The sequence below is a fragment of the Salvelinus sp. IW2-2015 genome, unplaced genomic scaffold (genome assembly GCF_002910315.2).
Source record: "Salvelinus sp. IW2-2015 unplaced genomic scaffold, ASM291031v2 Un_scaffold1055, whole genome shotgun sequence".
Taxonomy (NCBI): domain Eukaryota; kingdom Metazoa; phylum Chordata; class Actinopteri; order Salmoniformes; family Salmonidae; genus Salvelinus; species Salvelinus sp. IW2-2015.
The window spans coordinates 571,387-587,306 of record NW_019942708.1 but is presented as its reverse complement, the minus strand read 5'-3'; the positions used below and the strand labels follow the sequence as shown (position 1 = coordinate 587,306).

The following is a 15,920-nucleotide window of genomic DNA, read 5'->3' as shown; positions in this document are numbered from 1 at the left end:
CGGCTCTCAGAAATATAATAAAATTAGCCGCCATTTTGGAGTCAACAGAAACCAGAAAATACATGATAAATGTTTCCTTACCTTTGCTGAACTTCATCAGAATGCAGTCCTAGGAATCCCAGGTCCACAATAAATGCTGATTTGTTCATAATGTCCGTTATTTATGTCCAATTAGCTACTTTGGTTAGCACGTTTGGTAAACATTCCAAAGTCACAAAGTGGTCACAACATGACGAAATGTCCAAAAGTTCCATAACAGTCAGTAGAAACATGTCAAACGATGTACTGAATCAATCTTTAGAATGTAACATACATCTTGAATAACGTTCCAACCGGAGAATTACATTGACTTCAGTTGAGAGATGGAACAGAGATGCCTATCACGTGAACGCGCATGCTCAAAGCATGGTCAGCTCGTGGCAGTGGTGACTAATTCTGTCTCCTTCGGCCCCTTCACATTAGTCATCAGACAAAGTTCTATTGACTGTTGACATCTAATGGAAGCCGTAGGAAGTGAAAACTCATCCATATCTCGCTGTAATTTCAATGAGAGCTTGGTTGAAAATCTGCCACCCCAGAAACCAAACAGGAAGTGAAACTTCAAGTTTTTGCCTGCCATATGAGTTCTGTTATACTCAGCACATAATTCAAACACGTTTTAGAAACTTTAGAGTTTTCTATCCAATACTAATAATAATATGCAAATATTAGCAACTATGACTGAGGAGTAGGCCGTTTACTCTGGCACCTCTGTGCACGTTTTATCCAAGCTACTCAATACTGCCCTGCAGCCATAAGTTAAACAAGTCAAGACAAGGAAGTCACCAAGGAGCCATAGAAATCATACAGTTAACAAACTGCCTCCTCGAGGACTAGAGATGAACAAACTTCTTCCTCCTCGAGGACTAGAGCATGAACAAACTTCTTCCTCCTCGAGGACTAGAGATGAACAAACTTCTTCCTCCTCGAGGACTAGAGATGAACAAACTTCCTCCTCGAGGACTAGAGATGAACAAACTCTTCCTCCTCGAGGACTAGAGATGAACAAGCTGCTTCCTCCTCGAGGACTAGAGATGAACAAGCTGCTTCCTCCTCGAGGACTAGAGATGAACAACTGCTTCCTCCTCAGGACTAGAATGAACAAGCTGCTTCCTCCTCGAGGACTAGAGATGAACAAGCTGCTGCTTCCTCGAGGACTAGAGATGAACAAGCTGCTGCTCCTCCTCGAGGACTAGAGATGAACAAGCTGCTGCTCCTCCTCGAGGACTAGAGATGAAACAAGCTGCTGCTTCCTCCTCGAGGACTAGAGATGAACAAGCTGCTGCTTCCTCCTCGAGGACTAGGATGAACAAGCTGCTGCTTCCTCCTCGAGGACTAGAGATGAACAACTGCTGCTTCCTCCTCGAGGACTAGGAGAGACAAGCTGCTTCCTCCTCGAGGACTGAGATGACAAGCTGCTTCTCCTCAGGACTGGAGATGAACAAGCTGCTTCCTCCTCGAGGACTGGAGATGAACAAGCTGCTTCCTCCTCGAGGACTGGAGATGAACAAGCTGCTTCCTCCTCGAGACTGAGATGAACAAGCTGCTTCCTCCTCGAGCAGCTAGAGATGAACAAGCTGCTGCTTCCTCGAGGACTAGAGATGAACAAGCTGCTGCTTCCTCGAGGACTGAGATGAACAAGCTGCTGCTTCCTCGAGGACTAGAGATGAACAAGCTGCTTCCTCCTCGAGGACTAGAGATGAACAAGCTGCTTCCTCCTCGAGGACTAGAGATGAACAAGCTGCTTCCTCTCGAGGACTGGAGATGAACAAGCTGCTCCTCTCGAGGACTGGAGATGAACAAGCTGCTCCTCCTCGAGGACTGAGAATGGAACAAAAATGGAGAAAGTATGGATTGTTTGATATACTGATGCTGTTAACTGACTGGCAGACAAAGGTAGGCTGACAGACAGATCGAGCGATAGAGTAGCTTCTCATACAGACGTTACAAGGTTGTGTTATCTACTCTACACGTCTCTATAGAGCGACAGACGGGTTAGTTTCTCTACTCGTCTCTATAGAGCGACAGACGGGTTAGTTTCTCTACTCGTCTCTATAGAGCGACAGACGGGTTAGTTTCTCTACTCGTCTCTATAGAGCGACAGACGGGTTAGTTTCTCTACACGTCTCTATAGAGCGACAGACGGGTTAGTTTCTCTACTCGTCTCTATAGAGCGACAGACGGGTTAGTTCTCTACACGTTCTCTACTAGAGCAGGGACATGCTATAGCCTTCCTCCTAACTGGGGACCTTGGCCTGATACCATGGTCAGTCACTGACACACTGGGGATAGTGGGGACACTAGGGTGACATGCAGGTTTTCGTGACAGAGCACTYTGGACATTCCAGCCYACATCCAGGCCATGCAGTAAATCAAGTTGGTGWAGGATACGTCTCATGGGGATCGTCACCCAGAATACCTGGACCATCTGTCATWRAGACAGGCAGTTCCACTGRAACTGCGTCACACACAGGCGTTTCAGAAGTTCTTAGAATATGTATCAGCAGCACATGCTTAGGAAGACATCTACTGTAYTTAACTTCATGATCATAGATGGAATTAGTTCAATGATAGAATGTAACMTTCTCATTTTACTTTACATGTAWRGACATTGTATCCAAACATACTTGGTCTCTGCAATGACTTCATTATTGTCTGTCTTTTGTMTGTGTGTGCCGGGAAACATTGCATTGAAGTCCTTCTTTTACAAAATCAAATAAGCCAACTATCAATTCCACTCCATCTGGGCGTGATGCACTTTCCCTATCCACCTGTAGGGGCCAGTATTCTCCCTCTGCCCTGGCCCTGTCCAGGTCCCATACCATTACCCTCCACTTCAATGCACCAGTCATGCACTACAGCTCCAATACGCAGCTGCCCCATATACATTTCCTCTTCCTGTTCAAATATATTAGAGCGTATCACATGCCCCATTGACTCCCCGCTCCGCTCTGATCAACTGTGCTCTGGGGATCGAGGAGACGTTTAGAGGTACAAAAGCCTTTGCTTTAGGGAGCAGGGTTATCCGACTATCAGTCAGAAGACACTGAGCAGTTTTTTTCAAGACCGTCGTCACTCTGAGAGAAGTAGGAGGAACTATGGACTTGCCGTTTGGCTTTGTTTGGAACTCTAACTTTTTTTTCTGAATACTGCATATCTGTAAAGTGTGGCGTGCGAGACGACTAGGTCGGTGGTTGACAGACTTACTCGTTGAAGACGAGGTCGGGGGCGAAGTAGAGCATCTGTCCGTTGGTGTGTTTGTAYGACCTCCAGCTGAGACTGAAGGAGGACAGACACATCCAAGAGTACTGGATCAGGGTGATTTGGTCCTCTATGGGCAGGCCCCGGAAACCTGGGAGAGAGAGAGAGGACCATTATTGATGTGATATGAGGACAATGTTTGATTTGGCAATGAAAGTCCCTGAAGTCCACTGTTAATGAAGGCTATTGAATCGAGGGGGCTGATGGGAAGGGAAACGGTGAGAGGTAGTGAGTCTTAAATTGAGTACAGTAGTGAATGCAGGACCAGTGACATACCTAGAGAGACACAGGTACAACAACCCATGAGGCATCCACCCAGTCTTTCCTCTCTCTCTCTGTCATGTGTGTGTGTGTGTGTATACACATATGGCAAGGTGCCTAGCAGCACCAATATTTGTTCAGACATGAACAAACCGCTGCAGAGTATTCGCCCGGTGTTTTACACAAAATCCCCCAAGGCTTCTAATTATTGGCCTGTTGTCTATGTGGGCCCTTAAATAGACTAACGGGAAAGTTGCCAATCTCTCACTCCAACTTTATACAGAACATTACATGTAAACTCTTCCTCATTCTATAATGCATAGTCCCAACGAGGTTGCGGATGCTGCAACTGAAAGTGACTTATCAGAGCTTAGGTACTATTCCAGGCTTTGCATGTCAGTCGTCAGCCATGCAACCGCTGCCAAGCCCGCGATGTGTCACGGTATCAATTCATTGTTGAATTAGTGTGTGGGTTGTATTGCTGGCTACGCCTGTGGCGTTTTTTTTTTAAAGGACTCCAAGCTCTTGATTCAAATAACTGGCTTACTGTACATCAATGGTGCTCCCTGGAAGAATCTATAGCTGGGTCTAAGATGCTTATTAAAATATTAACTATTGGGTCGCCCATCAAAGTGCTTGAAGACTGAAGACACTCAACAAGTCAATAGTGTTTACAGTGACTACAGTACAGGATGCTGCACACAGCATATACTAGGCTTCCTGTGTACTGTGGCACTGTACTGTCCAGTACAAGGCTTGTTTATAGTCTACAGCAGCCATGTAGCGCAAAGCAATCTGCCTTATTAGTGCGAGTCTTCTGGAGTTGAGCTTCTGAGCTTTATTAGCAGAGCTAAGTCCAAATGTAAACTGAATGCAGTGGAACTTTCAAAGTCAGAGAGAGACTCGGAGAGAGGGAAAGGGGAGAGAGAGGGGCTGGTTTCCACCTACTGTGTCTTTCTATTTATACGTCCGGATACGGCAAGCAGACACCCTGGAAGAGGTATCAAATATTTGCAATACAGCAAATTAAACGGCATCAAAGAGGTACCTGTGACTGTGGCATCTTTTGAATATTTCACCAATTGACAGTTTTTAGGAACTTACCTCTTTAAAAAACAAATGGTATATTAAAGTAAAATTTTGCGTAAACGAGTTCAATTTACATATTTTTTATAAAAGGCTGATGAATGTAAATTAGCTCTGTTACCAAATCTTAAATCTTGATTGCATTTTCGCTTTAAATAGGATGCTATCGCTAATCTCATTAAAGCATTGCGGAATAATTTCCTAACGAGATCGGGAAAATTACTGCCGAATATATTCAGAAGACGCAAATGTTAATAATACCACACCATGTCAAAATATCCCTMGAGTATAAAATACATGATAGTGATTTCTCCTAACAGCCAATACGCCCACTCGAGAGATTTACCCATGTCTCTGCCCCCAAGCATTTAGAACYGAATAGGATCGGAATAAGTTGACTCTAGACATTTATCTGTTTCAGATGTCCCCATCAAAGATATTACTGTATAGGAAAGGAAGCCACTCTTCCTTACATCTGTACCGCCCAATCCCATCTAGAACCCCCATATCTGTCTAACCTGGAAGTAGTTTGGCCTCCTTCACCAAAGCCATCAAAAATATTAGGGAAAAAAAGGAAGATACTGTATCTCACTCTAACCTGGAAGTACTTTGGCCCACTTGACCACYCGGATCATCTGTTTCCCAGCCAGCTGGTTGAGGCTGGACAGCAGGTGGTCGGTGGTGTCAGGCTGGGTGTTGTCGTAGCCCGCAAACACCACCTCTGGCTCAATCAGCTCCAACACGCTGCAGATGGACGGGGGCAGGTATGGGGTCACCAGCCCACCTCCAGGGCCGTGGGGCACCAGGGCGTTAGTGGGGCTGGTGCTCAGCTCCTTCTCTCCCGAGGATAAGTACCCCCCTCCACCTCCAGATCCAGGGCACGTCTGCCCCCCCTCCTTGGTGGGGGTRGAGTCTTCGTTCACACCCTTCAGCTTGCCTAGCTTCTTAGACTTCCGCGCTGTAGGGAGGAAGAGAGAATGATGCTCCAACTTAAAGTAGAACTTATCATGATGTTTCTGCATTGTGGTGTTTCAAAATGTTCTGTTGACAGAGAGCATGTAAAGTGTACGTACTGAAGTAGCTACAAATATTCAAGCTGAATTTGAGCATAACTTTGTTTGACAATTGTTGGACTTTTGGAAGCTAAGTGTCATTTTGACCATTCCATAAGGRGGTGCACAATTGGCCCAGCATCGTCAGGGTTAGGGGAGTGTGTGGCTAGGGGAGTGTGTGGCTGGGGTAGGCCGTCATTGTAAAATAAGAATTTGTTCTTAACTGACTTGCCTAGTTAAATCAAAAATTCAAATAAAATATTCTATCGGCACTTTGATTTCTGTTTGTCAGATGTAGTAGTGCTCAAGATATCCTAACYGAACTGTTTTCTGCCTCTCTCCAGGGACATTGTAACTTTGGGGGAAAGTATGTTAGGAAGTGAATCAGGATTTGGAGACTGTCCACCTTTGACAAAGTACAGTAAGGAAAACATTTGTTCTGTATATTGCAATAGCGGTAAAACGGAAAACCTTCTTTTGCTGTATAAGCAAGTCTATTTTGGTTCCCTGGCAGTATCCAAACTCTGTATCACACGTTAATACTGGCCTGTAAACTGTACTTGGCTGTGTATTCTGTAATGATACAGAACGTCTCAAAGTAGCACCGATTCGACGACAATTTGACTCCACACGCTAACGCTCTTAACTTTGTTTTTACGGTTCTACGACTAGTCGGGGCACCGACATATTTCACAGGTTCCTGCCATTGAACCTGCCTATGATCAGACTAGGAATCTGATTGGCCGCTCAGCAATAATAGCCCTTAGTCCTAGAAAGCTCACATTCCCTTGGAATAGGGTGTTATTTRAGATGRATAGGTTCAGATTTAGGATGTCTGGCATTTATGATTCCGTACCTCCGAGATTCATCCCGGCTTGGAGACACTTCCGTACTCGACAGGCCGGACAGTTTTTCCTCCGGATCTTATCGATGATACAGTCATTCCTTCCGGCACACAGGTAGTTGTGCTGGCCTTAACACACACAGACAGGAAGACAGGAAGTTTAATAGTGAACCAAACGCTGAGAAACAAGACAGAAGGAAGCTGAAACATATGGAGGACAATAGGATAACTTACAGATGTAGGATCTTAATTTGATCACCCTATTGCAGGAAAACGTTGTGTACTTAATGTTTAAAAATGCTTCTGAAGTCATTTACACTTTGATACTTCAGATTTGATTTTCCCTAACGAACAACTTATCAACCCCAACAAAAATGTCCATTAATTATAATCAACATGAAATTCTGTTGGCGGGATTATTTTCCTGCTGTAAACAACTGTCTCAAATTAAGATCCTGCATCTGTACTCAAATGCATTGGAGACTTTCCATAACATACTGTAACAACCTAAAATACCAAGAAATATTGATACCTTAAGCCATTCTTGCACATAGACATATACAGTACATATACTGAGGACTTCCTCAACTGGCCAGTATGGTCTCATGATATGAATACTACATCCATAGAAACGTAGGCTTTACAATTGACTGCACATAACATCAAATGGGATTATTCCACTAGAACTATAAATAGTCACTAATGGTGTCTCTGTATGGTACATGGGTACTATATCTAAACACMAGWGTGMMMMMSMSWGYSYRWMSMMMTGTGTGTGTSRGTYTGRSTSTSTSTSTSTSTSTCTCTCTSWCTKMRMSKRMYGRMRKTSSYSTSRRRSASWSTSWSYCWYWSASGCRYASAYMCKMKSWKTRCCRCRCTGCCTCCCTGCCTAGCCCACAGCTAAACCAAATGATCTCCTGTTTCAGAGAGCCAGCTTCCGCTCCACTGGACCAGCACTGTACGTCTCCTCCTCCTCCTCTTCCTCTCCTCTATTCACCCACCCCTCTCTTCTTTTCCTCTCTACACGTCCGCCAGCCTCAGTGCCACACGCGCCCACACACACACACATTCGTTCCCCAGGCCAGGGACGGCCAGCTCAGCACGCCTGCGCCGCACCACGGAAGCAATACATACACAAACACTGTGACTGACATACACACACACTGACCCGAGCTATGGCCCGAAAACCTTCACTATGGTATGTCACAGCCACAGGYAGTGGCCAAGCGAGATGCACTGAGTACAGCCAGAAAACAGGATACAGTGACATTAGTTCATTACATTTCATCTGATGTTGACAAAGTCTGAGTGTCTACGTAAGTGGGGGTGTGCGTACGTGCCACAGGAGGTTGGTGGGACCTTAATTGGGGAGGACGGGCTCCATTTGCTCCAGTTCAGCCATTATGAGCTGTCCTCCCCTCAGCAGCCTCCACTGGTACATGCATGTGTGTTTTTGTGTGAGTGCCTACTGTACGTGCGTACCTGCATGCATACTCGTTTCTGAGTATGTTTGTGGGAGTGTTGGCATGCAAGCATATTGCTGCATTGGCCTTCTGTGTGCATGCATGCATGACTGTGCGTCAATGTACAGTATGTGTGACCATACTGTGTGTGTGAAGCTCCCCAGTGTGTGTGTAGTCTGATCTCTGCCAGGGGAAAGTGGAGGGGGGAGAGGAGAGAATGGAGGAGAGGAGAGGCAGCAGCTGTAGCTAGGTCTAGCTCCCTCCAGTCCTCCACTATTTCTGTCTAAATCACATGACTCTTACATAAGCCCATTTTTCTTGCTCTAAAAAACAGTAAACTGCGACACAGGAAACGCACAACGCTAACCCCACCCCCCCTCCTGCCCTCTTCCCGCCCCCTCACTGGATGGTTCAGACTCTGAAAAAAGGAAAACTTGTCTTGGAGCCCTTCTATCCAGTGTCCAGCTCATTCCCATGAATCCTGTTCATCATTGTCAGAAAGTTACACACTCCAAATTGTGTGTGTGTGTGCATGTACAGTATTCCTGTACAGTTCCTGTATGTATTGGTGGGTGAGTGTGGATTTTGTGTTTCTCAACATTTACAAAAGGTGTTTGCTGATAAGTGATAAAACCCTTTTCCAGGGATTTAGCCCCGTACACTTTATATGAACTGGACAAATATTGTTTATCCTCATCGGCTCTACAGAGAATCTATTCGTTCACATACTTAGAAACTCAACTTACTCCAACAGATTTCCCCATTTCCAGATTCATCACTTAGTCCTCCACTATAATAAATATGAAGATGGCTGCCATCTACTAGGCTCTTAACCAACCATGCTATTTTGTTTGTTTTTTCACGTTGTTCGTAACTTGTTTTGTACATAATGTTGCTGCTACCATCTCTTAAGACCGAAAAGAGCTTTTGGACATCAGAACTGCGATTACTCACCTCAGATTAGACAGAGTTATTCTTCATTGAGTCGGACGGGAGTGAGACTACAGACACCCGACCAGGCCCAGATCCCCAGCTAACGCTGGAGAAGGAAACTGAGATTTCGCGGAAAAAGATCAGAGTGCCTTGTGAAGATCAGGCAAGGAGTGGCTAATCTGCCTTTGCCTTCCGTCCTGCTAGCTAACGTTCAATCGCTGGAAAATAAATGGGACGAACTGAAAGCACGTATATCCTACCGACGGGACATTAAAAATTGTACTATCTTATGTTTCACCGAGTCGTGGCTGAACGACGACATTAAGAACATACAGCTGACGGGTTATACACTCAATCAGCTGGACAGAACAGCAGCCTCTGGTAAGACATGGGCCGGGAGCCTATGCATATATGTAAACAACAGCTGGTGCACGATATCTAAGGAAGTCTCAAGGTTTTGCTCGCCTGAGGTAGAGCATCTCATGATAACCTGTAGACCACATTATCTACCTACAGAGTTTTCATCTGTATTTGTTGTAGCTGTCTACATACCAACACAGACCGATGCTGGCACTAAAACCGCACTCGATGAGCTGTATACCGCCATAAGCAAACAGGAAAACTTTCATCCGGAGGCGGAGCTCCTAGTGGCCTGGGACTTTAATGCAGGGAAACTTAAATCAGTTTTACCTCATTTCTAGCAGCATGATAAATGTGCAACCAGAGGGGGGGGGGATTCTAGACCCCCTTCACTCCACACACAGAGACGTGTACAAAGCTCTCCCTCGCCCTCCATTTGGCAAATCTGAACATAATTATATCCTCCTGATTCCTGCTTACAAGCAAAATTAAAGCAGGAAGCACCAGTGATTCGGTCTATAAAAAAGTGGTCAGATGAAGAAGATGCTAAACTACAGGACTGTTTTGCTATCACAGACTGCAATATGTTCTGGGATTCTTCCGATGGCATTGAGTACACCACATCAGTCACTGGCTTTATCAATAAGTGCATCAAGGACGTCATCCCCACAGTGCCTGTATGTACATACCCCAACCAGAAGCCATGGATTACATGCAACATTCGCACTGAGCTAAAGGGTAGAGCTGCCGTTTTCAAGGAGCGGGACTCTAACTCTGAAGCTTATAATAAATCCTGCTATGCCCGCTGACGAACCATCAAACAGGCAAAGCGTCAATACAGGACTAAAATCGAATCGTACTACACCGGCTCCGACACTTGTCGGATGTGGCAGGGCTTGCAAACTATTACAGACTACAAAGGGAAGCTCAGCTGAGAGCTGCCCAGTGACATGAGCCTATCAGATGAGCTAAATAACTTCTATGCTCGCTTCGAGGCAAGTAACACTGAAACATGCATGAGAGCACCAGCTGTAACGAACGACTGTGTGATCATGCTCTCAGTAGCCAATGTGAGTAAGACCTTTCAACAGGTCAACATTCACAAGGCTGCAGGGCCAGACGGATTACCAGGAGGTGTACTCCGAGCATGCGCTGACCAACTGGCAAGTGTCTTCACTGACATTTTCAACCATAGTCCCTGTGCTCAAGAACACTAAGGTAACCTGCCTAAATGACTACCGACCCGTAGCACTCACGTCTGTAGCCATGAAATGCTTTGAAAGGCTGGTCATGGCTCACATCAACAACATTATCCCAGAAACCCTAGACCCACTCCAATTTGCATACCGCACCAACAGATCCACAGAGGATGAAATCTCTATTTCACTCCACACTGCCCTTTCACACCTGGACAAAAGGAACACCTATGTGAGAATGCTATTCATTGACTACAGCTCAGCGTTCAACACCATAGTGCCCTCAAAGCTCATCACTATAAGAGCTAGAGATAACGCTGGCCTATAACACCTTCTACTGCATCTGGATACTGGACATCCTGATGGCCGCGCCCCAGGTGGTACAGGGGTAGAACTTAACAACACATCTCGCCGCTGATCCTTCTACAACAATCGGGGGGCCCTGCACAGTGTGCGTGCTCAGTCCGCCGGTACTCACTGATTTCCTCTACCTGCATGCAGGGCACGACTCAACACCATTACGTTTGCTGATGAACACATGTGGCTAGGCATGATCACGAAATGATGAGACGACCTATAAGGAAGAGGGTCACAGACCTGACCGTGTGGTGCAAGGACAACAAGCCTCTCCCTCAACGTGATTCAAGACAAGGAGATGATTGTGGACTACAGGAAGAGGAGACGCGTCACTCCACCCATTCCCATCGACGGGGCTTGTATGGAGTGGGTCGAGAGTTTACAAGTTCCTTGGTGTCCACATCACCAAACAAACTAACATAGTCCAGCACACCAGACAGTTGTGAAGAGGGCACGACAAAACCTATTCCCCTCAGGGAGACTAGACAAAGATTTGGCATGGGTCCTCAGATCCTCAAAGGTTCTAACAGCGCACCATCAGAGTATCCAGACGGTTGCATCACTGCCTGGTACGGCCAACTGCTGGCGCCTCCGACCGCAAGCACTACAGAGGTAGTGCGCACGGCCCCAGTACATCACCGAGGGCCAGCTTCCTGCCATCCAGGACCCCGTCTATAACCAGGTGGTGTCAGAGGAAGACCCTAAAAATTGTCAGACTCCAGCCACCCTAGTCTAAACTGTTCTTTCTGCTACGACAGGACAGTTACGTCGACAGTGGTACTGGAGACCAAGTCTAGGTCCAAAGCCTTCTAAACAACTTTCTACCCCAAGCCATAAAGACTCCTGAACAGCCTAATCAAATGGCTACCCAGCACTATTTGCATTGCCTCCCCGAACCCTTCTACGCTGCTGGCTACTCTCTGTTATTCATCTTAGTGCATAGTCATTTACTAACTCTCCTAGGCTATGTGAACATATTACTGGAATTGCTTCTATACCGGCGTGCCCGCACATACCCCGCAGTATGTAGCCCCGCTATTGTTATTACTACTGCTGCTTTTTATTTGTTATTACTTATCTCTTACTTTTTTGGGGGTATCTTTCTTTTTTGAACTGCATTGTCCTGGTTTAGAGGCTGTAGCTAAGCCTTTCACTAAGGTCTATCCTGTTGTTTGTGGCGCATGTTTGAAAATAAAAATAATTTGATTAATAAGAAACCATGACTCTTATTTCGCTAATCCATAAACATTCCTAGAATGTGAATGTGCACTAATGGAGCATGGTGGGCATTAAATGACATCATAATGTTTTCATATACCATGGAACAGATCAAATCAACATTATACTTTTTATAATGATACCAAAAACACATTTTGTACATAGTTTCCTTTCTATAATACTATACTTAAATGCAATATAAAATCTCCTGCAATCATCTTAAAAGGGCTACGGCTACATTACTACTGTAAGTGCACAAGCAGCTCCAGGAGCGAGAACTCCATTACATGGCAACCAAGGGAGTTCCTGGACGACTCCATTGATGTCTCCTTTATGCTGCATTTGTGACATCAAAATCTGGCAACCGGCCTATGAGCGGACCCTGCCTGTCAACTGGAGCATAAAACGGCTATGGGGATATTACTATGTGGGGAATACTTTGAACAACTCTTTTTTTTGGGGGGGGCCCGGGTTGCCAGATACTGAGAACGTCCTTGAAAGAAGAGTCAGAGGCTCATGTCCTCCACAGGTTTAGGTCATACAGTACTGCAGCCTTTAAGCAGTTCCTATTTAAATAGTCTGAACTTGAGACCGTGGCTCGTGTTTCGTGGTCATAGGTTGTCCGATATCTGTCCCGCATTGAGTGAAGAGGCGTTGTATAAGACACTTGTGTCATTAGGCTAGGGCTATATTTAGTGTTTACCAAGCATCACCCTCACACACAACGACAACAGAAATCCTGCCAGTGGTATGTCTATTCTAGCCAGGCAATTTATTTAACCACACATCCAACACATTAGACGCAGCCTTGGCTGCATACAGCTGTGTAACGACTGTTGTTGTTGAATTAAGGCAGTCAGCTCCTAAATGGCTTTCACCAGATAAAAAAAATGTTGGAGAATTTGACACAGGCTCAAAAGCACTCATTTGTTTTCAATGACGACGTCTGTCAGTGTTATTTTTCAAAAGAAGTTCTCAACACCTTCCTATTAGATTCATGGTACACCTTGAGGAAGTCATTCAAACACACACACTCTATACATGTTGTACTCAAAGAGAGGGAATAGGCACCCACCAACCAAGTTGATCTGGGTTTCGCCATCTACTCCCCATTATCTCAAACTTCTGTTATTTTACCCCAGGCTCACAGCCTTACATATCTCCATGGTCATTATTCTCTCACCGGGACATTCTAATGAGGCCTTATTTCAACATGAAGGTATAGTCTATATCCTTGAAGGTATAGTCTATATCAAGTCCCTATTCTAATGTGGTTTTATTTCAACATGAAGGTATAGTCTATATCAAGTCCCNTTCTAATGTGGTTTTATTTCAACATGAAGGTATAGTCTATATCAAGTCCCCATTCTAATGTGGTTTTATTTCAACATGAAGGTATAGTCTATATCCATGAAGGTATAGTCCCCATTCTTTAACCTACCTCTCCATCCTCCCCTCTCACACACGCCTCATCTAGTGGTCGATGTTCTCTTGGACCTCCATCATTTGATTTATTAGGATCCCCATTAGTCAACGCCAATGGTGACAGCTAGTCTTACTGGGGTCCAACACATAGCGAAAAAGGCATCACAGACAAAATACTTTACAGTTGACATACATTTAATAACATGAACATGAAAGACAATATAACTGATTTCTATTTGGAAGGAAGGAGCAGCGTTCTTTTATAGAGCGGTTTTGAAAATGAACATTTCTGGCAGCGGGCCAAAACAAACGTGACTTCTCTTCCAAATGAAACAAATCAGAAAGTGCTTCAGAACCTGTTTCTGGGGCTAATAGTTACACATATACAACCCTCTTGGATTTCCCAACTGCCCTGTCTGTCAAAACGGTGTACGCATGATTTGCTGTTTTTATAGTCACCTGACTGACCTGACTCACCGCCTATCCTAAAGGTTAACCCAGTAACCACGGCAACTACATCCGCCCCTACAGGTTGAACTTCCCAGCTTTACCACGACAACCACAGTGCTTAGTCCCTCTATTGGAATTCTACTATTTGCGATGCAATAATTCAACAGTCTATGTAATGACATGCATACTGTAGGTGTAGGATAATTGGCACACTTGCATATTTAGCATAATATAGACCTACACAATTTAATCTGGCTTGGTGTAGTAGGTACAGTCACACAACTTTAATTTCAGATKCCTATCAGTCATAACACACAAAAAAAACTATATTTTCTTCAAAAACATTCTGCAAAGCACAGTCACAACACCAATACACACATCAACAGTACACACACACACCCCACACCACAACTGTATCAACACTGTCCCTATCAACCACAAACCAATGGGCCAGTGATAACATTGATAAAGCCCATCTGATTGGCCTGGCGGTGTTATTTGGTTAAACACTTAAGGTGTATCCTACCCAGCGACCCAGCGCTCGGAACACTCTTTGCATTGATGTCAAAGAACAAAGGTATCAGCCTGGAAGAGGAAGTAGATGGGTGGTGATTGAGGCCTTTAGTGCCACGGGGCAACGAGGGCATGAGTGGCTCCACACACACACACATCTATGTGGGTCATCTCAGGTCAGGTTGAGTTAAGGACACAGAGGAAACACGGAGGGACCGGTCCGTCTGTTGGCTAGATATTAACTGGCACTCACAGTTACGATACATCCGCATAGCACTGCCATAGATCTATTATACAATGGACTAGGGCTGCTTCTAAGACTGCTACCTACCATTCATCTAAGCTGCACAATACTAGAATGAACCAATTAATAATAACTGGCAACCACTGATACTGTAGGCTCATTTGGGTCTGGAGCTGGACAAGTTGAAGAAGGCCTGCCGTAGGCCTACATCCACYTAGCACTGTTTAAAAGSCCTTTACAATAAACCAGGACTGCTACTAAGGTYACTAGCATTCAGAGGATAGACAYTAGTTGAATGAACCTTGGGTAACCCTAGTACTTGGCCTACTTACTCATGTTGCTAAACCAATTACTATAATCTGCAAAAAAATATATAGTATTCAGGCCTAGTGTTTTATCAGTGCATCATCCACAGCTGTTGTTGCCTGCAACATTTAATTAATACAACTGTGGTGTGAAAGGGTTCGGCTTCCATTAATGACACAATTACTTTTAATTATCTAGCATAATTACTAGAGGCTTAAGGAAATTCTGCACCCTCAGTCAGTRACTGTCTGGCCTCGTTCACTAATTACGTTGACAGTCGTTAATGGGGTCAAGGGGAGGGCACTGTCGTCATGGATTATATAGGTGTCTATAGGCTCTAATACAGGTGCCTGATCAAAAACTGCTTTCACTGGGTGTCTTGGTAACTTGAATTTCTCGTGGACAGACAGGTAAATATAAATGTTACGAGCATCTGACCTACAGTAATTAGGCAAGATTTTAGTTCTGGGTTTACCGAGATTAAGCTTATCTCCCAGGTGGCGCAGTGGTCTAGGGCACTGCATTGCAGTGCTAGCTGCGCCACCAGAGTCTCTGGGTTCGCGCCCAGGCTCTGTCGCAGCCGGCCGCAACCGGGAGATCCGTGGGGCGACGCACAATTGGCATAGCGTCGTCCGGGTTAGGGAGGGTTTGGCCGGTAGGGAGGGTTTGGCCGCTAGGGATATCCTTGTCTCAGTATGTAAAAAAATGTAATAAAATGTATGCACTCTACTGTAAGTCGCTCTGGATAAGAGCGTCTGCTAAATGACTTTGCAGTGCTAGCTGCGCAACCAGAGTGTCCTGGGTTCGCGCCCAGGCTCTGTCCGCAGCCGGCCGCACCGGGAGATCCGTGGGGCGACGCCACAATTGGCATAGCGTCGTCCGAGGTTTGGAGGGTTGGGCAGGGTTTGGCCG

The 15,920-nt window shown here is 45.2% G+C and overlaps 1 protein-coding gene across 1 annotated transcript in view; it reads right to left on the bottom strand.

Annotated features, from left to right (window-relative positions):
• Positions 1–15,920, bottom strand: part of nr3c2 (nuclear receptor subfamily 3, group C, member 2) — a 130,027-nt gene that overhangs the window by 23,281 nt on the left and 90,826 nt on the right. The window contains 3 exon segments of the mRNA XM_024136927.2: positions 3,247–3,391; positions 5,246–5,605; positions 6,556–6,672. Of these exon segments, the coding sequence (XP_023992695.1) occupies positions 3,247–3,391; positions 5,246–5,605; positions 6,556–6,672 (622 nt within the window).